The sequence below is a fragment of the Kogia breviceps genome, chromosome 15 (assembly GCF_026419965.1).
Source record: "Kogia breviceps isolate mKogBre1 chromosome 15, mKogBre1 haplotype 1, whole genome shotgun sequence".
Taxonomy (NCBI): Eukaryota; Metazoa; Chordata; class Mammalia; order Artiodactyla; family Physeteridae; genus Kogia; species Kogia breviceps.
Window position 1 is genome coordinate 22,919,621 of NC_081324.1, and position 27,770 is coordinate 22,947,390.

At 37.8% G+C, this 27,770-nt stretch overlaps 1 protein-coding gene across 2 annotated transcripts in view; it reads left to right on the forward strand.

The window, feature by feature from the left end:
* CFAP53 (cilia and flagella associated protein 53) overlaps positions 1-27,770 on the forward strand; it is a 66,676-nt gene that overhangs the window by 5,871 nt on the left and 33,035 nt on the right. For both annotated transcript variants that reach the window (XM_059039800.2, XM_067015725.1), the window contains exons 4-5: positions 22,328-22,631; positions 27,350-27,568. In XM_059039800.2, coding sequence (XP_058895783.1) covers positions 22,328-22,631; positions 27,350-27,568 — 523 coding nt within the window. The remainder of the gene's footprint in view (positions 1-22,327; positions 22,632-27,349; positions 27,569-27,770) is intronic.

Consider the following 27,770-nt stretch of genomic DNA (forward strand, 5'->3'; position numbering starts at 1 on the left):
GTCCTTTTCTCTACATCCTTGCAGACACTTATCACCTCTTGTCTTTTTTATAATAGTCATCTGAACAGGTATGAGATCATATCTCATTGTGGTTCTGATTTGCATTTTTCTGGTGATTAGTGATGTTTTCACATACTTGTTGGCTATTTGTATGTCTTCTTGGAAAATGTCTATTCAGGACTTTTGCTTATCTTTTTAGTCAGATTATTTGGTGGTTTTTTTTCTGCTATTGAGTTAAATGAGTTTCTTATGTATTTTAGATATTAACCCTTAACAGATACATGGTTTGAAAATATTCTCTCCCATTCTGTTGGCTGCCTTTTTATTTTGTTGATTGTTTCTGTTGCTGTGCAGAAGCTTTTTAATTGGATATAGTCCTACTGGTTTATTTTTCATTTTGTTGCCTTTGCTTTTAGTGTCATATCTGAAAAATCATTGTCAAGACCAATGTCAAGGAGCTTTTTCCCTATGTTTTCTTCTATGTGTTTTACAGTTTCAGGTCTTATGTTTAAATTTTTAATCCATTTTGAGTTAAGTTTTTTGAATGGTGTATATAGGGATGCAATTTCATTCTTTTGCATGTAGATATCCAGTTTTACCAAGACTGTTTATTGAAGAGAGTATCCTTTCATCATTGTGTGTTCTTGGCCTCCTTGTAAAAGATTGGTTGACCATATATGCCTGGATTTATTTCTGGGCCCTCTATTCTGTTCCCCTGGTCTATGTATCTGTATTTATGCAGCTACCATACTGTTTTGATTATGATAGCTTTGTAGTATAGTTGGAAATCAAGTGTGTGATGCTTCCAGCTTTGTTCTTCTTTCTCAAGATTGCTTTGGCTATTCAGGGTCTTTTGTAATTCAGGTGGAATTTGGGGATTTTTCTTTTTCTCTTTCTGCGAAAATGCCATTGGAATTTGGATAAGGATTGCACTGAACCAGTAGATCACTTTGCGTAGTGTGGACATTTAAAAAAATTTTTATTTATTTATTTATTTATTTTGTTTATTTTTGGCTGCGTTGGGTCTTCGTTGCTGTGTGCGGGCTTTCTCTAGTTGCGGTGAGCGGGGGCTACTCTTCATTGTGGTGTGCAGGCTTCTCATTGTGGTGGCTTCTCTTGTTGCGGAGCATGGGCTGTAGGGTGGATGGGCTTCAGTAATTGTGGCTCATGGGCTTAGTTGCTCTGTGGCATGTGGGATCTTCCCAGACCAGGGCTCGAACCTGTGTCTCCTACTTTGGCAGGTAGATTCTTAACCACTGTGCCACCAGGGAAGCCCCAGTATGGACATTTAAAAAATATTAATTCTTCCAACCCAAGGGACAAAGGATATCTTTCCATTTATTTGAGTCTCCAATTTCTTTCATCAGTGTCTCATAATTTTCAGTGTACAGATCTTTAACCTCCTTGGTTAAATTTATTCTTCTGTATTTTATTGCTTTTGAAGCTGTTGCAAAAGGGATTATTTTCTTAATTTCTCCTTCAGATAGTTCATTTTTAGTGTAAAAAATGCAACTGATTTCAAATCCTATAGTTTTACTGAATTCATTGATTAGTTCTAACAGTTTTTGATGGAGTCTTTAGGGTTTTCTATATGCAAGATCATGTCATCTGCAAACAGATAATTTTACTTCTTCCTTTTCATTTTGGATGTCTTTTATTTATTTTTCTTGCCTAATTGCTCTGGCTAGGATTTCCAGTACACTTGTTGAATACAAGTGGCAAGAGTGGGCACCCTTGTCTTATCCCTGATTTTAGAGGAAAAGCCTTCAGTTTTCTACTTTTGAGCATGATGTTAGCTGTGCACTTGTTATATATGGCCTTTATTGTGTTGAGCTACATTCCTTCTATACATAATTTGTTGAGAGTTTTTTTTTTATTGTGAATTTGTCAAACCGTTTTCTGTATTAAGATGATCATATAATTTTTATCCTTCATTCTGTTAATGTGGTATATCACATTTATTGATTTGCATATGTTGAACCATCCTTGCATCCCAAGGATAAATTCCACTTGATCATGGTATTTCATTATTTTAATGTGCTGTTAAATTTGCTGTGCTAATATTATATTGAGGATTTTTGCATCTGTATTATCCAGGGATATTGGAAGTGTTTTCTCTTCTTCAATTTTTTTGGAGGATTTGAGAAAGATGGGTATTAATTCTTCTTTAAATATTTGGTAGAACTCACCAGTGAAAGCATCTGGTCCTGGACTTTTCTTTATTGGAAGATTTTTGATTACTGGTTCAATCTCCTTACTCATTATTGGTCTTTTCAGATTTTCTATTTTGTCATGATTCAGCCTTGGTAGTTTATATGTGTCTAGCAGTTTATCCATTTTTTAGATTATCTAATTTGTTTGCATATAATTGTTCATAATAGTCTCTCATGATCCCTTGTATTATTGCAGTATCAGTTGTAATGTTTCCTCTTTCATTTCTGATTTTATTTATTCAAGTTTTCTCTCTTTTTTCCTTAGCTAGTCCAGCTAAAGGTTGTCAATTTTGTTTATCTTTTCAAAAAACCAGCTTTAGTTTCATTGATATGTGTTATCATTTTTCTAGTCTCTATTTCATTTATTTCTGCCCTGATCTTTGTTATTTTCTTCCTTCTGCTTACTTTGGGCTTAGTTTGTTCTTTTTATAGTTCCTTGAGGTTTAAAGTCAGGTTGTTTATTTGAGATCTTTCTTTTCTCTTAATATAGGTGTTTATTGCTATAAACTTCGCTCTTAAAGCTGCTTTTGTTGCATCCCATAAGTTTGGGTATGTTGTATTTCTGTTTTCATTTAAGCTATTTTTTGATTTCCCTTTTCATTTCTTCTTTGACCCATTGGTTATTCAGGAGTGTGTTGTTTAATTTCCACATATTTGTTAATTTTCCAGCTTTCTTCTGGTGTTTGGTTTTTAGTTTCATGCCATTGTGGTCAGAAAAAATACTTATATGATTTTAATCTTTTTAAATCTGTTAAGACTTTTTTGTGACCTAGCATGTGATCTATCCTGGAGAATGTTCCATGTGTACTTGAGAAGAATGTGTATTCTGCTGCTATTAGACGGAATGTTCTGTGTATGTCTGTTAGGTGCATTTGATCTAAAGTATGGTTCAATCCAGTGTTTCCTTACTGATTTTCTGTCTGGATGATCTATGCACTGTTGAAAGTGGAGTATTGAAGTCCCCTACTATTACTGCACTGCTGTCTGTTTCTCCTTTGATATCTGTTAATATTTGCTTAACATATTTGAGTGCTCTCATGTTGGGTGCATATACAGATGACCCCTTGAACAACACAGATGTGAACTCTGCAGGTCAGCTTAAATGTGGTTTTTTCAATAAATGCAGTACTACATGATCCGGGATTAGTTGAATTCACAGATGTGGAACCAGGGATGTGGAGGGCTGACTACAGGACTTGAGCATCTGTGGGTTTTGGTATCTGCAGCAGGTCCTCAAACAAATCCCCTGCACATACCAAGGGATGAATCTATATTTATAATTGTTATATCCTCTTGATGAATTGACCCTTTTATCATTATATAGTGACTTTCTTTGTCTCTTATTACAGCTTTTGAGTTAAAGTGTATTTTATCTAACATAAGTGTAGCTACCTCTGCTCTCTTTTGGTTTCTACTTACATGAAATATCTTTTTTCCATCCCTTCACTTTAAAGGTATGTGTATCCTTAACGCTGAAGCAAGTCTCTTGTAAGCAGCATATTGTTGGATCTTGTTTTTAATCCATTCAGACACTCTGACTAGATAATTTCAAATTACCTGTCTTTGAGTTCTCAGATTTTTTCCTCTGTTTTGTTTGTTCACGCCTGATGTTGATGCTGTCTGTTGGATTTTTCATTTCATTCATTGTATTCTTCAGCTCCGGAATTTCTGTTTGGTTCTTTTTGATGATTTCTATCTCTGTTGAATTTCTCATTTTGTTCCTGTGTTGCTTTCCTGATTTTGTTGCATTGTCTATATGTGTTCTCTTGTAGCTTACCAACCTTCCTTAAAACAATTGTTTGGAATTCTTCATCAGGTAATTCATAGAGCTTTATTTCTTTAGGATTGGTTATTAGAAAATCATCGTGTTCCTTTGTTGGTGTATGTTTCCTTGATTTTTTTGTATGCTTTGGAGTCTTGTCTTGCTGTCTTTGCATTTAAAGAAGTATTTACCCCCTCCAGTTTTTACTAGCTGGCCTCAGGAAAGAAATACCGTCACCAATCAGCCCAGCTAGGGATTCTGAGACCTTTCTCAGACCTTTTCTATGGATGCACCTGCTCTACACTTCTTGTTCTCTCGAATGTATGTAAAGCATAGCCTCACATCCTGTCTTTGGCAGGATCTGGATCCTCCCTACTGGCTGCTAGAGGAGAAGATGCTATAAGGGGCAAAGGACACTGGGAAGTGAATTTCAATGGACGATTAATATATTTTCCACTCTCTAGTAAATGTTTTTTGACACAGTAATAAAAGTGAAGTTTCATAAGTGGTTTGTGCTCTTAAAATACGTATTAATTTGGTAACAATTTTTACAGATTTCATAGAGAGATCTTATATAACTAAGTATACAACTTCAAGTTGTATAACTTGCTAGTTAGATGAATTATTAGAATTTTTGAAGAAACAGTTATATCCTGCAACAATATACAGTAGCCCCCTTATCCATCCCCAGTAAATGTCTGAAACTGGGGCGAGTACCAAATTCTGTATATACTATGTTTTTTCCAATACATACAGACCTATGATAAAGTTTAATTTATAAATTAGGCACAGTCAGAGATTAAAAACAATAATGAAATAGAACAGTTATAACAATATACTGTAATAAAATTCGTGAATGTGGTCTCTCTGTCTCAAAATGTCTTATTGTACTGTACTCACCCTTCTTCTTGTGATGATGTGAGATGATAAAATGTCTATGTGATAAGTAAGATTAAGTGAAGTGAATGATGTAGATGTTGTGATGTAGCATTAGGCTACTGGCCTTCTGACCACACGTCAGAAGCAGGATCACCTGCTTCAGGTGATCCTGGATCATTGATCCATGACGATGTTGATGGTTGATGTCAGGAGCAGAAAATGTTGACAGTTGGAGATCCCAAGTGGGTGCAAAATTTCATTATGCTACTTAGAACAGAGTGCATTTGAAAAACTCATGAATTGTTTATTTCTGGAGTTTTCCATATAATGTTTTCAGACCACAGTTGATTGTGGGTAATAGAAACTATAGAAAGTGAAATGGTGGATAAGGGAGACTACCATAATTCATTTGAAATCCAACTGTTTTCAGTGTTTTTAATGTAATACCACCAACTCTTTAATACAGAGCAGCAAATATAGTTTTAATTCATTATAAGGGTGAAGGGGCAGTGTTAAATTTTGATCAAGGATGCTAAATCAGGCCCCATTACTGGAAATATAATTGAGGCTTTAATGTATACATAAAGTGAGATGAAATTTTTCTTTTCCTCTCCTTTCCCCTCCTCTTCCTTTTAGTATTCCATTGTGTGAATATACCACAATTTATTCATCTTCCAGGTTATAAGCATTTCAGTTATTTCCAGTTTATTCTTATAAATAAAGCTGCTGTGGACATTCTTGTACGTGTCTTCTGGTGGACAAGCACATTCATTTCTTTTAGGTATATTCAGTGGCATACCTAGAATATTTGACACCCTAGAACGGGTCATTTTTATTGCTCCAAGTCTTCTAAACAACAAAATTATTTTCAGTAATAATAATGAAATGAAATGAATAACAGTGACAAGATAACCAGTGATTTAAAAAATTTTTATTTTTAAATAATTATATATTCACAGAAATTGCAAAGATAGTACAAAAATCTCATGTGTTCTTACAGTCCCAGTTTCCCCCAATGGTTATATTTTATGTAACTATACCACAATACCCTACAAGGAAATTGACATTGGTATAATGTATGTATATAATTCTGTGCCATTTCATCACATGTGTAGATCCATCTAACCTCCCACCACACTCAAGATACAGAACTGTTCCATCACCACAAAGGTCTCCTTGTGCTCCCCTTTGTAGTCACAACCACCACTGTCACCCCCATCATTCCTAACCTCAGGCAACTTCTAATCCCTTTTCTGTCTCCATAATTTCATCATTTCAAGAATTTTATATAAATGGAATCATACAGTATGTGATCTTTAAAAATTGGCTTTTTTCAGTCAATGAATTGCCTTTGAGGTTCATCCAAATTGCTGCATGTATCAGTAGTTTGTCCTTTTTATTGATGAGTAGTATTCCATTGCATGGATGTACTTAAACCATTCACTTAAACTATAAACCATTCACTTTTTGCAGTATATTTTGATTGTTTCTAGTTTTTAACTATTATGAATGAATCTGATATGAACATTTGTGTGAACATAAGTTTTCCTTTCTCTAGGATAATTGCCATATGCTGGGTCTTATATGTATGCTTAATTTTGTACGAAACTGACAAATTGTTTTCCAGTGTGGCTGTACGATTTTATATTTCTACCAGTAATGTGTAAAAGATTAAGTTTTTCCATATCTTTGCCAGCTTTTCATACTGTCACTATTAGAGCACAGGTGTGTAATGATATCTCATTGCCACCTTTACTGGCATTTCCCTAATGGGTGGTGTTGTTGAACAACTTTTCATATGCTTATTTGCCATGTGTACATTCAATTTGGTGAAGTGTCTCTTCATATCTTTTCCCATTTTCTAACTGGATTAGCTGTTAAGTTTTGAAAATTCTTTGTATAGTCCAGATATGAGTCCTTTGTAGGATATGTGGTTTCGAAGTATTTTTTCCTAGTCTGTAGCTTGTTTTTTTTTCCTCTTAGCAGTGTCTTTCACAGAGAAAAAGTTGGTACACCATGAAAAAAACTTTTAAAATCCCCTACCCCTGTATTGCCTTTCTGCCCTTCCCTCTCCCCACTGGTAACCACTAGTTTGTTCTCTATATCTGTGAGGCTGCTTCTTTTTGTTATATTCATTAGTTTCTTGTATTTTGTTGGATTCCACATGTAAGTGATATCATACAGTATTTGTAATTCTCTGTTTGACTTATTTCACTTAGCATAATGCTCTCCAAGTCCATCCATGTTGCTGCAAATGGCAAAATGTCATTCTTTTTTATGGCTGAGTAGTATTCCATTGTGTATATATATGCCGTATCTTCTTTATCTATTCATCTGTTAATGGACACTTAGGTTGCCTCCATATCTTGACATTTATAAATAATGCTACTATGAACATTTTGGTGTGTGTGTCCTTTTGAATTAGTGTTTGTTTTTTTATTTTTGGATATGTATCCAGGACTGGAATTGCTGGGTCATATGGTAGTTCTGTTTTTACTTTTTAGAGAAACCTTCATGCTGTTTTGGCTGCACTAATTTACATTGCTACCAATAGTGGAACATCATTGCCAGCATTGTTATTTATGTTCTTTTTGATGATAGCCACTTTTTTTTAAACATCTTTACTGGAGTATAATTGCTTTACAATGTTGTGTTAGTTTCTGCTGTATAAGAAAGTGAATCAGCTATACGTATACGTATATCCCTATATCCCCTCCCTCTTGCATCTCCCTCCCACCCTCCCTATCCCACCCCTCTAGGTGGTCACAAAGCACTGAGCTAATCTCCCTGTGCTATGCAGCTGCTTCCCACTAGCTATCTATTTTACATTTGGTAGTGTATATCTGTCCAGTTCACTCTCTCACTTCATCCCAGCTTACCCTTCCTCCTCCCTGTGTCCTCAAGTCCATTCTCTACATCTGCGTCTTTATTCCTGTCCTGCCACTAGTTTCTTCAGAACCACTTTTTTTCTTAGATTCCAAATATATGTGTTGGCATGTGGTATTTGTTTTTCTCTTTCTGACTTACTTCACTCTGTTTGACAGAGTCTAGGTCCATCCACCTCACTACAAATAACTCAATTTCATTTCTTTTTATGGCTAATATTCCATTGTATATATGTGCCACATCTTCTTTATCCATACATCTGTTGATGGACAATTAGGTTGATTCCATGTTCTGGCTATTGTAAACAGTGCTGCAATGAACATTGTGGTACATGACTCTTTTTGAATTATGGTTTTCTCAGGGTACATGCCCAGTAGTCGGATTGCTGGGTTGTATGGTAGTTCTATTTTTAGATTTTTAAGGAACCTCCGTACTGTTCTCCATAGTGGCTGTATGAATTTACATTCCCACCAACAGTGCAAGAGGGTTCCCTTTTCTCCACACCCTCTCCAGCATTTATTGTTTGTTGATTTTTTGTTGATGGCCATTCTGACCGGTGAGAGGTGATACCTCATTGTAGTTGTGATTTACATTTCTCTAATGATTAGTGATGTTGAGCATTCTTTCCTGTGTTTGTTGGCAATCTGTATATCTTCTTTGGAGAAATGTCTACTTAGGTCTTCTGCCCATTTTCGGATTGGGTTGTTTGTGTTTTTGCTATTGAGCTGCATGAGCAGCTTGTAAATTGTGGAGATTAATCCTTTGTCAGTTGCTTCATTTGCAAATATTTTCTCCCATTCTGAGGGTTTTCTTTTCATCTTGTTTATGTTTTCCTTTGCTGTGCAAAAGCTTTTAAGTTTCATTAGGTCCCATTTGTTTATTTTTGTTTTTATTTCCATTTCTCTAGGAGGTGGGTCAAAAAAGATCTTGCTGTGATTTATGTCATAGAGTGTTCTGCCTATGTTTTCCTCTAAGAGTTTTATAGTGTCGGTCTTACATTTAGGTCTTTAATCTACTTTGAGTTTATTTTTGTGTATGGTGTTAGGGAGTGTTCTAATTTCATTCTTTTACATGTAGCTGTCTAGTTTTCCCAGCACCACTTCTTAAAGGGATTGTCTTTTCTCCATTATGTATTCTTGCTTCCTTTATCAAAAATAAGGTGACCATATGGGCATGGGTTTATATCTGGGCTTTCTATCCTGTTCCATTGATCTATATTTCTGTTTTTGTGCCAGTACCATACTGTCTTGATTACTGTAGCTTTGTAGTATAGTCTGACGTCCAGGAGCCTGATTCCTCCAGCTCCATTTTTCTTTCTCAAGATTGCTCTGGCTATTGTGAGTCTTTTGTGCTTCCATACAGATTGTGAAATTTTTTGTTCTAGTTCTGTGAAAAATGCCATTGGTAGTTTGATAGGGATTACACTGAATCTATAGATTGCTTTGGGTAGTATAGTCATTTTCACAATGTTTATTCTTCCAATGCAAGATCATGGGATATCTCTCCATCTGTTTATATCAGCCTTAATTTCTTTCATCAGTGTCTCATAGTTTTCTGCATATAGGTCTTTTGTCTCCTTAGGTGGGTTTATTTCTAGGTATTTTATTCTTTTGTTGCAATGGTAACTGGGAGTGTTTCCTTAATTTCTCTTTAGGATTTTTCATCATTAGCATATAGGAATGCAAGAGATTTCTATGCATTAATTTTGTATCCTGCTACCCTACCAAATTCATTGATTAGCTCTAGTAGTTTTCTGGTGGCATCTTTAGGACTCTCTATATACAGTATCATGTCATCTGCAAGCAGTGACAGCTTTACTTCTGTCAGATTTGGATTCCTTTTATTTGTTTCTCTTCTCTGATTCCTGTGGCTAAAACTTCCAAAACTATATTGAATAATAGCAGTGAGCGTGGACAACCTTGTCTTGTTCCTGATCTTAGAGAAAATGGTTTCAGTTTTTCACCATTGAGAACAATGCTGGCTGTGGGTTTGTCATACATCGCCTTTATTATGTTGAGGTAAGTTCCCTCTATGCCTAGTTTCTGGAGGGTTTTTATCATAAATGGGTGTTGAATTTTGTTGAAAGATTTTTCTGCATCTATTGAGAGGATCATATGGTTTTTCTCCTTCAATTTGTTAATAGGGTGTATCACATTGATTGATTTGCATATATTGAAGAGTCCTTGCATTCCTGGGAGAAACCCCACTTGATCATGATGTATGATCCTTTTAATGTGCTGTTGGATTCTGTTCGCTAGTATTTTGTTGAGGATTTTTGCATCTATGTTCATCAGTGATATTGGCCAGTAGTTTTCTTTCTTTGTGATATCTTTGTCTGGTTTTGGTATCAGTGTGATGGTGACCTTGTAGAATGAGTTTGGGAGTGTTCCTCCCTCTGCTGTATTTTGGAAGACTTTGAGAAGGGTAGGTGTTAGCTCTTCTTTAAATGTTTGATAGAATTTGCCTGTGAAGCCATCTGGTCCTGGGCTTTTGTTTGTTGGAAGATTTTTAATCACAGTTTCAACTTCAGTGCTTGTGATTGGTCTGTTCATATTTTCTATTTCTTCCTGGTTCGGTCTCGGAAGGTTGTGCTTTTCTAAGAATTTGTCCTTTTCTTCCAGGTTGTCCATATTATCGGCATATAGTTGCTTGTAGTAATCTCTCATGATCCTTTGTATTTCTGCAGTGTCAGTCGTTACTTCTCCTTTTTTATTTCTAATTCTGTTGATTTGAGTCTTCTCCCTTTTTTTCTTGATGAGTCTGGCTAATATTTTATCAATTTTGTTTATCTTCTCAAAGAACCAGCTTTTAGTTTTATTGATCTTTGAGATCATCTCCTTCATTTCTATTTCATTTATTTCTGTTCTGATCTTTATGATTTCTTTTCTTCTGCTGACTTTGTGGTTTTATTGTTCTTCTTTCTCTAACTGCTATAAGTGTAAAGTTATGTTGTTTTTTTGAGGTGTTTCTTGTTTCTTAAGATAGGATTATATTGCTATAAACTTCCCTCTTAGAATTGATTTTGTTGCATCCCATAGGTTTGGGGTCTTTGTGTTTTCATTGTCATTTGTTTCTACGTATTTTTTTTATTTCCTCTTTGATTTCTTCAGTGATCTCTTGGTTATTTAGTAGTGTATTGTTTACCCTCCATGTGTTTGTATTTTTTACAGATTTTTTCCTGTAATTGATATCTAGTCTCATAATGATGTGGTCAGAAATGATACTTGATACTACTTCAATTTTCTTAAATTTACCAAGGCTTGATTTGTGACCCAAGATATGATCTATCCTGGAGAATGTTCCATGAGCACTTGAGAAGACAGTGTATTCTGTTGTTTTTGGCTGTAATGTCCTATAAAATATCAGTTAAGTCCATTTGTTTAATGTGTCATTTAAAGCTTGTGTTTCCTTATTTATGTTCATTTTGGCTGATCTGTCCATTGGTGAAAGTGGGGTGTTAAAGTCCCCTACTATGATTGTGTTACTGTCGATTTCCCCTTTTATGGCTGTTAACCTTTGCCTTATGTATTGAGGTGCTCCTATGTTCAGTGCACAAATATTTACAATTGTTATATCTTCTTGGATTGATTCCTTGATTATTATGTAGTGTCCTTCTTTGTCTCTTGTAATAGTCTTTATTTTAAAGTCCATTTTGTCTGATACGGGAATTGCTACTCCAGCTTTCTTTTGATTTCCTTTTGCATGGAATATCTTTATCCATCCCCTCACTTTGAGTCTGTATGTGTTCATAGGTCTGAAGTGGGTCTCTTGTAGATAACATATAATATATATGGGTCTTGTTTTTGTATCCATTCAGCCAGTCTGTGTCTTTTGGTTGGAGCATTTAATCCATTTACATTTAAGGTAGTTATTGATATGTATATTCCTGTTACCATTTTCTTAATTGTTTTGGGTTTGTTATTGTAGATCTTTTCCTCATGTGTTTCCTTTCTAGAGAAGTTCCTTTAGCATTTGTTATAAAGCTGGTTTGATGGTGCTGAATTCTCTTGGTGTTTGCTTGTTTGTAAATGTTTTAATTTCTCCGTCGAATCTGAATGAGATCCTTGCTGTATAGAGTAATCTTGGTTGTAGGTTTTTCCTTTCATCACTTTAAATATGTCCTGACACTCCTTTCTGGCTTTCTGAGTTTCTGCTGAAAGATCAGGTGTTAACCTTATGGGAATTCCCTTGCATGTTATTTGTTGCTGTTCCCTTGCTGCTTTTAATGTTTTTTCTTTGTATTTAATTTTTGATAGTGTGATTAATATGTGTCTTGGCATGTTTCTCCTTGGAATTATCCTGTATGGGACTCTCTGCGCTTCCTGGACTTGATTGGCTATTTCCTTTCTCATGTTAGGGAAGTTTTCAACTATAATCTCTTCAAGTATTTTCTCTGTCCTGTTCTTTTTCTCTTCTTCTTCTGAGACCACTATAATTTGAATGTTGGTGCATTTAATGGTGTCCCAGAGGTCTCTGAGACTGTCCTCAGTTCTTTTCATTCTTTTTTCTTTATTCTGCTCTGTGGTAGTTATTTCCACTGTTTTATCTTCCAGGTCACTTATCCATTCTTCTGCCTCAGTTATTCTGCTATTGCTCCTTTCTAGAGAATTTTTAATTTCATTTATTGTGTTGTTCATCATTGTTTGTTTGCTCTTTGTTTCTTATAGGTCCTTGTTAAACGTTTCTTGTATTTTTTCCTTCTGTTTCCAAGATTTTGTATCATCTTTATTATCATTACTCTGAATTATTTTTCAGGTAGACTGCCCATTTTCTCTTCATTTGTTTGGTCTGGTGGGTTTTTACCTTGCTCCTTCCTCTGCTGTGTGTTTCTCTGTCTTCTTATTTTGCTTGACTTACTGTGTTTTGGGGTCTCCTTTACACAGGCTACAGGTTCGTAGTCCCTGTTGTTTTTGTTGTCTGCCCCCTGTGGCTAAGGTTGGTTCAGTTAGTTGTGTAGGCTTCGTGGTCAAGGGGACTGATGCCTGTGTTCTGCTGGATGAGCCTGGATCTTGTCTTTCTGGTGGGCAGGACTGCATCCGGTGGTGTGTTTTGGGTCGTCTGTGAACTTAGTATGATTTTTGGCAGCCTCTCTGCTAATGGGTGGGGTTGTGTGTCTGTCTTGCTAGTTGTTTGGCGTAGGGTGTCTAGCACTGTAGCTTTCTGGTCATTGAGTGGATCTGGGTCTTAGCGTTGAGATGGAAATCTCTGGGAGAACTTTTGCAGTTTGATATTACGTGAAGCCAGGAGGTCTCTGGTGGACCAATGTCCTGAACTCAGCTCTCCCACCCCAGAGGCACAGGCCTGACGCCTGGCCAGAGCACCAAGACCCTGTCAACCACATGGCTGAGAAGAAAAGGTAGAAAATAAATTTAAAAAATAAATAAAGTTATTAAAATAAAAATTTTTTAATTATTAAAAATTAAAAAGTAATTTAAAAAAAGAAAGAAGAGAGCAACCAAAGCAAAAAACAAATCCACCAATGATAAAAAGCGCTAAAAACTATACTAAACGAAAAAAAGGACAGACAGAACCCTAGGACAAATGGCAAAGCAAAGCTATACAGACAAAATCACACAAAGAAGCATACACATACACACTCACAAAAAGAGAAAAAGGAAAAAAAATATATATATATATATTTTTTAAGACGGAAGCGAGCAACCAAATCAATAAACAAACCTACCAATGATAATAAACTCTAAATACTAAACTAAGGTAAACATAAAACCAGAAATGAAATACATGCAGGGAGCAAACTCCAAGTCTACAGTTGCTCCCAAAGTCCACCACCTCAATTTTGGGATGGTTCATTGTCTATTCAGGTATTCCACAGATGCAGGGTACATCAAGTTGATTGTGGATATTTAATCCGCTTCTCCTGAGGCTGCTGAGAGAAATTTCCCTTTCTCTTCTTCATTCGCACAGCTCCTGGGGTTCAGCTTTGGATTTGGCCCCGCCTCTGCTTGTAGGTTGCCTGAGGGCATCTGTTCTTCACCCAGACAGGACAGGGTTGAAGTAGCAGCTGATTCGGGGGCTTTTGCTCACTGAGGCTGGGGGGAGGGAGGGGTATGGAATGTGGGGCAAGCCTGTGGTGGCAGAGGCTGGCGTGACGTTGTAACAGCCTGAGGTGCACCGTGTGCTCTCCCAGGGAAGTTGTCCCTGGATCACGGGACCCTGGCAGTGGTGGGCTGCACAGCCTCCCGGGATGGGAGGTGTGGATAGTGACCTGTGCTCGCACACAGGCTTCTTGGTGCCTGCAGCAGCAGCCTTAGCATTCTATGCCCGTCTCTGGGGTCCGCGCTGATAGCCACAGCTCGCACCCGTCTCTGGAACTCATTTAGGCAGTGTTCTGAATCCCCTCTCCTCATGCACCCCGAAACAATGGTCTCTTGCCTCTTAAACAGTTCCAGACTTTTTTCTGGACTCCCTCCCAGCTAGCTGTGGTGCACTAGCCCCTTCAGGCTGTGTTGTTCACGTGGCCAACCCCAGTCCTCTCCCTGGGATCCTACCTCTGAAGCCTGAGCCTCAACTCCCAGACTGCACCCACCCTGGCAAGTGAGCAGACAAGCCTCTCAGGCTGGTGAGTGCTAGTCGGCACCGATCCTCTGTGCGGGAATCTCTCCACTTTGCCCTCTGCACCCCTGTTGCTGCGCTCTCCTCTGTGGCTCTGAAGCTTCCCGCCTCCACCACCTGTCTCTGCCAGTGAAGGGGCTTCCTGGTGTGTGGAAACTTTTCCCCCTTCACAGCTCCCTCCCAGAGGTGCAGGTCCTGTCTGTATTCTTTTGTCTGTTTTTTCTTCTTTCTTTTGCCCTACCCAGGTACGTGGGGAGTTTCTTGCCTTTGGGGAAGTCTGAGATCTTCTGCCAGTGTTCTGTACGTGTTCTGTAGGAGTTCTTCCACATGTAGATGTATTTCTGATGTATTTGTGGGGAGGAAGGTGATCCTCGTGTCTTACTCCTCTGCCATCTTAAAGGTCTCCCCCGACGATAGCCATTCTGACAGGTGTAAGGTGATATCCCATTGTGGTTTTGTTTTTTTCCTCTTTTTTTTTTTTTTTTTGGCCATGCCTCATGCCTCGTGGGATCTTAGTTCTCCGTCCAGGGATTGAACCTGGACCCTCGGCAGTGAAAGCATGGAGTGCTAACCACTGGACCACCAGGGAATCCCCTCATTGTGGTTTTCATTTGCATTTCCCTGATGATTAACCATGCTGAGCATCTTTTCATGTGCTTTTTGGCCATTTGCATATCCTCTTTGGAGAAATGTCTTCAGTTCTGCCCATTTTTTTTTTTTTTTTTTTTTTTTTTTTTTTTGCGGTATGCGGGCCTCTCACTGCTGTGGCCTCTCCCGCTGCGGAGCACAGGCTCCGGACGCACAGGCTCAGCGGCCATGGCTCACGGGCCTAGCCGCTCCGCGGCATGTGGGATCTACCCGGACCAGGGCACGAACCCGTGTCTCCTGCATCGGCAGGCGGACTCTCAACCACTGCGCCACCAGGGAAGCCCTCTGCCCATTTTTTAATCGTTTTTTTTTTTCTTTTCTTTTGATGTTGAGTTGTATGAACTGTTTATATTTGTTGGATATTAACCCCTTATCAGTCATATCATTTGCAAATATTTTCTCCCATTCAGTAAGTTGTCTTTTCATTTTGTCAATGGTTTATTTTGCTGTGCAAAAGCTTTTAAGTTTAATTAGTTCCCATTTGTTTATTTTTGCTTTTATTTCCCTTGTTTTAGGAATCAGATCCAAAAAAATATTGCTATGGTTTATGTCAAAGTCTTCTGTCTATGTTTTCCTCTAGGAGTTTTATGGTATCCAGTCTTACATTTAGATCTTTAATCCATTTTGAGCTTACTTTTATATATGATGTTAGAAAATGTTCTGATTTCATTATTCTACATGTAGCTGTCCAGTTTTCCCAACACTTATTGAAGAGACTGTATTTTCTCCATTGTATATTCTTTCCTCCTTTGTCATAGATTAATTTACCATAAGTTCATGGGCTTATTTCTGGGCTCTCTATTCTGTTCCATTGATCTGTGTGTCTGTTTTTGTGCCAGTACCATACTGTTGGGATTACTGTAGCTTTGTGGTATAGTCTGAAGTCAGGGAGCATGGTTTCTCTAGCTGTATTCTTCTTTCTCAAGGTTGCTTTAGCTATTTGGGGTCTTTTGTGTTTCTGTACACATTTTAAAATTATTTGTTCTATTTCTGTGATAGATGCCATTGGTATTTTGATAGGGGTTGCATTGAATCTGTAGATTGTCTTGGGTGTGGTATGATCCTTTTTTAACAATATTAATTCTTCCAATCCAGGAACACAATGTATCTTTTCATTTCATTGTGTCATCTTCAGTTCCATTCATTAGAGTCTTTTAGTGTTCCAAGTACAGGTCTTTTACCTCCTTAGGTAGGTTTATTCCTAGGTATTTTATTCTTTTTGATGGGATGGTAAATGTGACTGTTTCCTTAATTTCTCTTTGTGATAAGTTGTTGTTAGTGTATAGAAATGCAACATATTTCTGTATATTAATTTTGTATCCTGCAACTTTACCAAATTCACCAATGAGCTCTAGTAGTTTTCTGGTGGTGTCTGTAGGATTCTTCTGTGTATAGTATCATGTCATCTGCAAACAGTTTTACTTCTTTGTTTCCAATTTAAATTCCTTTTATTTCTTTTTCTTCTCTGATTGCTGTGCCTAGGACTTCCAAACTGTTGAATAAAAGTGGTGAGAGTGGGCATTTTTGTCTTATTCCTGAGCTTAGTGGAAATGCTCTCAGTTTTTCACTGTTGAGTATGATGTTACCTGTGGGTTTGTCATACATGGCCTGTATTATGTTGAGGTATGTTCCCTCTGTGCCCCAGATTTCTTTTTAAATGTCCTATATTTGTACACAGTGATTGGACCCAGATTAAGGAAGGAATTTTTTTTCGCTTTTTAGTATTTTGTGGTGTTTTTATTAAATGAATATCCTAGGATGTGTGGTCAGAACACTTGATGATGTAATGAAGTACCAAGGAACTCCAGGACTAGACTGCCAGGTCTTCAGTCCTTGCTCTACTACATATTGAATGTATGAAATTATGTAAGATACTTAACAGCTCCGTGCCTTTATTTCCTTATCTGTAAACTGGGGATAGAAGAATAATAATAATTAGCTTACAATAGTGTTTGTTGCAACATTGGTTGTTATGAAGATCATAAGAGTTCAAACATGTAAAGTGCTTAGAACAGTGCCTGGCAAATAGTAAGCACTTAATAACTGTTGCTAATAACAGTTATTAGCAACTCCTGGCTCTGTGGCTTGGAAAGATACTTAGGCTCCCTGCATTTCTATTTTTCTTTCTTTTCTTTTATTATTATTATTTTTTAATTAATTAATTTATTTATTTATTTTTGGCTGTGTTGGGTCTTTGATGCTGTGCACGGGCTTTCTCTAGTTGCGGTGAGCGAGGGCTACTCTTCATTGCAGTGCGCGTGCTTCTCATTGCAGTGGCTTCTCTTGTGGCGGAGCATGGGCTCTAGGTCCGCGGGCTTCTGTAGTTATGGCACACGGGCTCAGTAGTTGTGTCTCAAGGCTCTAGAGTGCAGGCTCAATAGTTGTGGCACACGGGCTTAGTTGCTCTGTAGCATGTAAGATCTTCCCAGACCAGGGCTCGAACCTGTGTCCCCTGCATTTTTTAAAAATATTTTTTATTTGGCTGTGCTGGATCTTAGTTGCAGCACACAGGATCTTTGTTGCGGCCTGCGGGCTCTAGTTCCCTAACCAAGGATCGAACCTGGGCCCCCTGCACTGGGAGTGTGGAGTTTTAACTACTGGACCACCAAGGAAGTCCCCTTGTGACATTTCTTAGTCATAGTTTCAGGGCTCAGGATGTCTCTGGTTTGCCACTCTCTGGAGATCCATGGCTTGGCCATCCGTGAGCTCATCTTACTTCTTCTAACAGGATCCGTCTCACTATCCTGTTCTGGGATCACCCGGAAGGCTTGTCACTCTGAAATAGGCAGATTCTTAACCACTGCACCACCGGGGAAGTCCCTCTTTTTTAAAAAAATATTTATTTATTTATTTGGCTGTGCTGGGTCTTAGTTGTGGCATGTGGTATCTTCATTGCCGCATGCAGGATCTTTAGTTGCGGCATGCGGGATCTAGTTCCCTGACCAGGGATTGAACCCGGATCCCCTGCATTGGGAGCGTGGAGTCTTAACCCCTGGACCACCAGGGAAGTGCCAGGTTTTGATTTCTTTAACTCTAAAATGGGGATAATACTTTCTGCCCCATCTAAGTTATAAGGCACTTATGAGGATGAAATAAGATTTTATGTGTGAAAGTACCATGTGAAGCACTGACAAAAAGTTTTCCTCTTATTAATTATTATTATCATTAAAATAGATATTCTATTTGATGCTTTTTAGCTCATCTGTTTTAATTTTTGCATATAAATAATTTATATGATATAGTTACATATTAGTAACCTCATATAATTTATAAACAATGTTGTGGGTGCTTAGAAGTTTTTTTACTGAAAGACATACATAATCAAAAAAGCTTGAAGACCTACTGATCTAAAGAAATGTTTATGATATGAGCTCATTCATGCAGTGTTAACACATTATTGACTGGGGGATTTTTGCATAAACTAATGCCTGTGGCCAAATATTTGTTTTATAAGTGAATATTGAAACACCCACGTTTGAGTAAATATCAACAACTTTTTTTACACTTAATGTATTTATTTGAAACTTTGTACATGTCTTACTAAAGCATTCTAATATTTTGTTAGAGTGTGGTAGGCCTTAGCAGGCACCTCTGTGCAGGGGAACAGAACATCTATTGCAAATATACCATGTTTCACTGCACTTTCCCCTGGAAGAGCAGACTCTACACTTTCTGGTGACATTTTTTTTTAGTCCTGTGGATATTATTTCCTCTAGAATATGTTATTTTATTTTACTTGATAGTTGACGAGGTGGATCTTTGCAGGGGGATCCTTTAGAAATGCCACAAGAAGGACCAGGTGCGGAACTACCACTATATTCACCAGAATGGTCAGTTACCTATTCTCTAGCTACTGCTAACAAAAATTGCTTGTAAGTCATTTTATTCTGTGCATTAAAGCTACAATAAATTTTAAACACATTGAATAAACCTCAATTACTCAAATAGAAACCCACTTTCTTATACCATTTTTGAATTTTCCAGAGGATATTGAAGTTTTCCAGGCATTCATCAGATTGATCAACTCCTTTCATATATTTATTATACTCTGTTAGACAAGTGGGCTTAGTTATCTTGATGGCCACTCCTCCTGTCTTCCTTTCCTGTAGGAGGAGGCTGAGGCCTCCTCCTATGGAGGCGTCATGAATAGCTGTCACCATGCGGGCTAACCTCTTGTCTTTCCATACAAGAAGAATCACTTCTCCCTTCCATAAGAATGTCATTTCTCCCCTCTGTATATTTTTAGATTTATCCTTTAATTGGTTTGGTAGACCACGATTATCTCTTGTAGTCCCACAAACTCTGGTTTTATTTTTCAACAATATTTCAGATGTGGACACACTGTTGTAATAATTGTCTTGGTAAATATGGTGCCATGAACTAAGATAAGGTTGTAGGACTGAAACTGTTTCTTGAAGTTTCTTTTCTTCACCCGTGTAAATCTCAAGGTTGCATATATATCCAGTTTCAGTTTTGCTAACCATCCGAACCAAAATTCCATATTTTGTAAGTTTTCCGAGATTATAGGTTTTAAATCTGAGTCATCCTCTCCACTTTAACATTGCCTCATCAAGTGATAGCTCTTGTTTGAGTATGTAGATCAATTGAAATTTTGGTAGAAAGTAAACCAAAAGAGCTTTAACTTTTGAAATTCTGTCTGCAGGAAGTGGAGTTTCCAAGTTATCATTAAAGTGAAGAAATGTCATTATTTGTTCGAAACTTCTTCTTGTCATAATCTTTGGAAAGATAGGTTTCAAGTAAGGGATCAACCGACTATTCTTTCCAGTGTGACTTTCTTATTTGTCCCATCAAAATTATTAATCCAAGAAACTTCTTCATGTCACTATTGGTTACATCAGTCCATTTTAAAGCTTTATCATACTTTTTATATGATTTTTCGTTCTGTTGGTGATACAAGTTTGTTTGAGAAGTGACCAACTTGAAAAAGTCATTACCCAAAATTCTGTTATTTTGCTAATACTTTGCGGGTTATTACATTCAATAGTTATACCTGACACACCTCTAAAGTCTTCTAATTTTCGTGACATGTTGTCCTCAGTCCACTCCTCTGTAGAAGCAAAGGAGCATTCTCCAGCACCGTGAGTTTCATTTTCACTTTCTGTATCAGAATCAATCACTAAGGTTTTTTGTCTTTTTGTTGGTCTAATATTCACATCATCTGAATCAGAACTGTATTCTGAAGAATCATCTTCTGAGACACTCTAGCATATATGTCGCTCGGACAATCAGAGAAAGTATCTGCATAAAATTCACCGAAAAATTCTTCTTCACTCAAAATTTTGTGATGTGTTATTTTTGAAAATTTTATGGTAATAAACTTGCATTTATAATATACACAGGGTTGGAACAAAAACCTAACTGAGCAAAATGGGAATGATAATGACAAGTTTTAAGCTCTATCAACTTCGCATGGTGATGTTAATTGTATCACTCTCTAAAACCGTATTGATACGTCTCTGGTCAATAATGTTCGGGTAACAAAAGACGTATTAATACATCTGTGGTCAATAGTGTGTTAATTCTGGCATTCTTGGCAGCATGCATCATCAACTTCCTTAAGAATGTCTTTGTACTCTTAGATTTCATATTAAGGAAGGAATTACCTTAAGAAAATCATTAGCAATAAACAGAAAGAGCTACAGAAACAATGTTCATTGCAATATTGTAATAAAAGTTAGACATAACCTATATGTTCATCAAATAGGGGAATGTTTAAGTAAACTGTGATATATTTATAGGCTGTAGCCTCTGTTATGCAGCTTAGTAAACTATAATAAAGTTCTAAGGTTAGGAATTGTTTTAAAGAATATTTCCTGAGGAAGCATTCCCAATATAATGGTAGATGGAAAAATTAAGATACAAGGAGATATAGATATGCAGAATAACTCCAGTTCTAGTAAATATGCACATACATAAGACTGGAAAGAAATATATTAACATGCTAATAGTGATTATCTCCTGATAGTAGGATTATGTGTTATTTTTAGTGTCTTCATACTTTTCTATATTTTCTAGTTTTTCTGCAGTGAACATGTATTAGTTTTATACTTAGGAAGAAAGAGTTGATTTTAAATAAAAATTTAAAAATATAAGCCATACTTATTATCCTTAGGATCTAGATTTCCATTAATTGAATACCTTTGTTAGAGTATGAATCATAGGATTGGGAAGGACTTTAATAAGTTATCATGGCCAATTCTGAGAATTTCACTGATGAATTTCAGACAGCTGAATTAGTTTTTTTAAATGTTAAAGTGTATTTTGGGGGTTTTATTTTGTGTGATATTGACCACTCTTGCAATAAGAGTTTAGACCTCATCCTTTCTTTCAGTCTTAACAACTCGAATTTCTTTTAAAGTTCTTTATTGAGCCCATTCTCCAAACTTTAGCTTCTTGGTGTAGAATTTGATTTAGAAACCAGGAAGACTTGATGTTTATAAAAAACATTGCCTTCCATCACAAACTTGGCTATATGTCAGAACCCTCTGAGGAGCTCTTAAAAAATACAGATGTGTTAAATATTCTGATTTAACAAGTCTGGTCTGGGAGGGGGTAGGGCGGAAGGGGAGAGTAGGGTTTTGAAAATATTGCTAAATAATTTCACAGCTCTTAAATTAAAAATAGGCTCAATCAAGAACATTTGAAGAAATTTAAATTAGTGAGGCTGAAAGAAAGGATGAGGTCCAAAGACTTACTGAAATAGTATTTCTTCTTGAATGGTGACACGAGCCTGGTTGTGAAAAGGCAACAAGAGGGCTGTTTTCTCAACTCTGGCAGAAACCCCTTCAGTGGATGTGTGCCCTGCCAGGAATCCAGATGCAATGGGGAAACATCACCATGATACGCTAACTCTATCCTTGGGTCTTTTCGTGGATGTACATACAGGGTCTCTTTCTACCAAAGCCTTAATCTACATGTAATGTTGCAGGGACTCGTCCCTCTTCTATTTCCTCTATAGTAATAATAGTAGTTACCATTTACTGAGTTCCTGTTACCTACTAGGTATTTATATCCATCCATCTCTGATCCTTACCAGAACCTTGAAAGTCAGTTCTTTTACAGATATAGAAACAGGCTCAGATAGATTGAGTTTTTGATCTAAGGTCACATAGGAAATATCAAAACCAGATTTCAAAGCCTGCTCTGCTTGACTCCAGTGCCTGTACTTTGTCTGTGGCATCATGGTGCCTGCCTCCTTGCTGCTCCCTCATGTGTTTCTGGTGCTCAGATGGCCTACATCCAGGTCTTTAACTTTCTTACTTCAGTGTCTGACTGTGCAGATTTGTGCCTATAGGGAGCAATGTCTTATGAAAGGCTGGGTTTCTTTTTTAAATTGTCCTTTCAGGGAACGCTGTGAGGAGCTCCGTGTTGAGTTGTGCTGTATCCATCAGAAGGCAGTGAGCAAGGAGCGGAAAGCACAGATAGCATTTAATGAGGAGCTGAAAAGGCAGAAGCTGGTGGAAGAGCAGATGTTCTCAAAGCTCTGGGAGGAAGACCGACTGGCCAAAGAGAAGCGAGAAGCCGAAGAGGCGAGGAGACAGAGAGAGCTGGTGGAGAACACACGGCTGGGGCTGAATGCCCAGATCACCAGCATCCAGGCACAAAGGCAGGCAGCGCGGCGGCTGAAGGAGGAGGAGGCGCGCCTTGTGGTGGGTCTTTTGAAATGCTTGTGATAGGATGATGAACTCAGTGGCTAGAATACACAGTTTGCCGGCCTGCTACTGTAGTTTGCCTGATGGCCAAGGCTTGTTCACAGAGCAATAGACCATGGTCAGAGCCTTGAATTTCAAGGCCCAGCTGACAGTGCCATCTCATTGTATAGGGCAAGTTACTTCACTACTGTGATTCAGTTGCCTCATCTACAAAATGAGGCAAAGGGCACTTGTCTTTGTTGTGAGGATAAAATGGGATAATCATCGGCAGTGCCAATGAAGCCTAGTGGCAATTTGGCCACATCCCCCCATTCTTTGATATGGATAATTGATAGTTTACAAATCCTATATAAAGTGCTTATACAACAGCTACAGTAACCCCCCAGACCACCAGCATCAATAATTTTGTTCCTACAAGATCACTGCCCCTAGTATATACAAATTAGAGTTGTCAATGGAAATGTGTGCAAGCACTCAAAAGGTAGCAATTTTATAAGTATATAAAGCTTTCAACATCTGATACTTTAATACCACTAAATTTAGGAAGATGGTAATATTTTCCTGGGAAATCTCAAGTATTGAAATTTGAAACCATAAGAAATATCAAAGGTAAGGTACATGCAGAGACCAGAAATCTTCTCTGGGTTTAAGATTGTTTTATTTTGAAGAGTTTAGTAGATCTCTAAGAAAATCAAAATAGTGGCCCCAAAAGGGCCTTATATATACCCCTCCTCTGGTGTAAGATACTTAGTGAGCCACTTTTACTCACAACACTTCTGACACCAAATTTGTGGGTTTTTTTCTCACATCAGACAATACTCTGATGCTCTGCAGACACTGATTAGGTGTCCTACAATTTGATTCAGTTCTGATACTATCTGGAGTTAGTGTCAGACTCCATAAATTGAAGGGCTTAGTCCCACAAGACTGCCCTCACTTCAGATACCCATCACAAGTAGTGGGTCCCTAGGTTACCCACACTTCTGTCCAGCTTGGCTACAAAGTCCAAGGTTCTCATGACTCCCCCTCAGTTTCAGTAATTCACTAAAACAACGCATGGAACTTAGGAAAGTGCTTTACTTACCATTACCAGCTTATTGTAAGGTATACAACTCAGAGATGGTCAAATGGAAGAGATGCATAGGGGAAGGTATGTGGGATGGTACACAGAGCTTCCATGCCCCCACCACCTTGATGCGTTCAATCCAGAAGCTCTCTGGACCTCGTCATTTGGGGGTTTATGGAGGTTTCATCACATGGGCGTGATTGATTAATTCAATCGCCATTGGTGATTGAACTCAATCTCTGGCCCCTCTTCCCTCCCTGGAGGTCAAGGGGTGGAGCTAAAGTTCCAACCGTCTGATCACATGGTTTGGTTTTTCTAGTTATCATCTCCCATCCTGAAGCTATGTAGGGGATCCAGCCACTGGTCATCTCATTAGACTACAAAAGATAATCTTATCACTTTCGAGATTCCAAGGGTGTTGGGAGCTATGTGCCAGGAAACAGGGGCAAAGACAAAATATTTATTTTTTATAGCACACCTAGCTATCTCTATTTCTACCTTACTTTAAAAAAATTTTTTTTTGGAAATAACTTTAACAAGGAGTTGCCAAAAATATTAGAGTTTCTGTGTACCTTTACATAACCAAATATTACATATATAGACTTATAAAGACTTATACTGGTATAATACTTTCAACTAAAATTACTCCCTTATTTAACTAAACTAAAAAACCCTTCTTTGGATTTCACCAGCTTTTGCATGCACTCTTTGGAAGAAGGGGTATAGTTCTATGAAATTTTACCATATGTAACCAGTACTTTAATGTAACCACTACTGAATCAGGATACAGAATTGTTCCATCATTCAAAGAAACTCCTTCCTGCTACTCTTTTATTGTTATAACCTCTGTCAAAGAAAATTCAATTAACAATCAAGTTAAGAAGAAAAAGAGAATTTTATTCAAGCCAAACTTAGGATTATAATACAAGAGACAGACTCTCAGAAGCTCTGAGAATTGTTCCACCTGTTAGTAGTTGAAGGCACAGTCATATACATTTTCAAGACAGAGGATCATACATCAAAATGACACACTGACATTTTACATAAGTTCACCAAAGATACATAGTCCGGGTAAGCACATACAAAGCAAGTAGTAAGTCACCATGACCCCTTACAGAGTTGGGAAAGAATATTAATCTTCTATAAAGTTCTATTGCTGGCATCAGAAGAAAGAAAAAAAAATTGATCTTTGCCATGAAGTAGGCATTCCCATCTTTGAGGAGGTCTGGTTAATGTATAATGAAGATGCACATTGCACTGTAAAGGGGGAGGGAGGAGGCCCAAACGGACAGAGAGAGAGAGAATTTTATGTTTACATTTTCATCCTACCTTAAAATGTAAATTGTATTTCATCACCACCCTCAACCCTAACCCCTGGCAGCCACTGATGTGTTCTTTATCTCTATTATTTTGTAATTTCAAGAATGTTATTCCACCTTTTTTAATGTTATAATTATAACATTTGTTATAATTATAACAGTAATGTCATATTAAATAATAATATGAACATTTTCAAATGCACAGAAGTGGAGAGTACAATGATCATACTCATGTACTGATCTCCCAGTTTCAGCAGCTGTTGCATTTTGACATGTTGATTTCCTATATTCTACCCCTTTCCACTTTTGTTTTAAAATATGTCCCAGGGACTTCCCTGGTGGTCCAATGGTAAAGAATCCGCCTTGCAATGCAGGGGACGCAGGTTCAATCCCTGGTCAGGGAACTAAAGTCCTGCATGCCGCAGGGTAACTAAGCCCGCGTGCCACAACTACTGAGCTTGCGTGCCTCAGCTAGAGCCCATGTGCCACAAACTACAGAGCCCACGTGCTCTGGAACCCAAGCACCATAACTAGAGAAGAGAAAACCCACACGCCACAACTAGAGAGAAGCCTGCATACCACAACAAAGAGCCCGCATGCTGCAACGAAAGATCCCGTGTGCCTCAGTGAAGATCCTGTGGGCCACAGCTAAGACCCAACACAGCCAAAAAATATGTATGTGTGTGTGTGTGTGTGTGTGTGTGTGTGTGTGTGTGTGTGTGTGTATGTGTGTATATATATATATATCCCAGACATGTCATTTCTCCCGTAAATACATCTCAAGTATGCATCTCAACAACATGATTAAGGACATTTTCTTATACAATGCCAATATCAAACCTAAAAAAGTTAATAATAATTCATTGTTATCATCTAAAATCAGCATCAAATTTCCATCACTAAGTTATTTGACATTTAAACCATGATCCAAACATTGTTGTCCTCTTATAAGTCTCTTTTAGAATGAGTCACTGTTTATTATTCAAATCTGATCACATTTGAGATTGAAAGGGGTGCATTTAATTCAGTACATAAGCACAACAGTGTAAAATCAGAACTATCCTGGGGAAACCAAGACATAGTAAACTGCTTTTAGGTCTCTTAATTTTGAGCAGTTCTCCCCCCATACCATATTTATCTGCTTCATAGTCTGATTTGGCTGATTGCTGCCTCCTGGTATAGTCAACCTTACTTTTTAGAAAGTGTGGCCTGGAACTTCCCTGGTCATCCAGTGGCTAAGACTCCACACTCCCACTGCAGGGGCCCCAGGTTTGATCCCAGGTCGAGGAACTAGATCCCACATGCCACAAATAAAAGTTTGCATGCCGCAACTGAAGATCCCGCATGCCGCAACGAACGTCCTGCACGTGACAACTAAGACCCGGTGCAGCCAAATAAATAAATGAATGAAAAATAAATAAATAAATAAATTAAAAATGTGGCCTGCTATCCCACTGGCTTTCATGTTTGATATCCATCATTTTCCCTTAAATATTGCAGAGCATTTTTACTTTTATTGTTTCATTTGACCCTCACAATTCAGTGTGGATTTACTCTCATGACATAAATGGAAAAGTCTAGCATATAACTTCCCTCTCACAAGCCAGAAATTTTGGCAGTCATGGCTGTTGTGAGTCTCAGATCAAGTTAGTTGGGGATTGTATCCCTCCTCACTATGTGTGTCATCTCCTGTCCCCGCTGGGCAAGGACTTATCCCACCAGGAGAGTGCAAATGCCTTTGACAGGAGGATTAATGCCTCAGTTTGCACCAAACTCACAGCACCCAACAGCAGTGGTACCCCAGTTAAAACTGATTAGTCAGGCAGTTAAGCTAGCCAGGAGGGTCAGATCGGTAAGAAAATGAGAGGAATGGGGGAGAGCTTTTAAAAAACAAAATGCTTAATTTCCTTTTCTATATTTAGCTGATGTGGACATCTCTATTTCTGGACTCTTATTGCTGGTTAATAATGTATCCAAATCTAGATGTGCAGATGTGCATAGAAGACTAAAGTCTGGGAGGTCAATACACCAAAACGTTGAGAATGGTAGTGGATGAGTGGGTATTAAGAAAAAAAAATGATTTATCCTTATACTTTTCTGCATTTTGAACTCCACAGCTATTTATTACTTTATACACAGACAGCAATTTCACAAAGCCGTATTGCTGATTCAGCAATGAAAAGGCAAGTTTTATTTCTTACAGTACCTTTTCACCCAGGAGTGTGTGTTTCCAAGAAACCGTTTATTCTCATCTCTTAAATGAAATGCATTAACTTCTTTGTTTTGTCCAACTGTACTGATGCAGTATCTTCACTATTGTTTTGCCATAGGAAAATGACAAAGCACAGGTGAAACTTGAGAATGAACAGGATAAACTAAAGAAACAGAAGACAAAACAGGAAGTAAGGGCTGCTTTGCAAAAAGCTCTCCAAGAGAAGATGGAGAATATTCAGCACGAATACAGAGAAGATCAGGACTTGAACATGAAGCTCATGCAAAGCGCCCTTCAAAACTTACAGGAAGAGGCTGATAAAAAGAAGCAAAAAAGAGTAAGACATTTATTCAGTGCCTACTGTGTGCTTGACGAGGTTCCTTGTTGAGCTCTCAGTCTTATGGGAGCCAGCCATGTGTAGAATAAAGCATAACTGCTACTGTAAGTGTGGTCCACGAACCAACAGCATTAGCATCATCTGGGAGGATGTTAGAAATAGAAATTCATAGGCTTCAGACTCAGAATCTTCAAATTCAGAC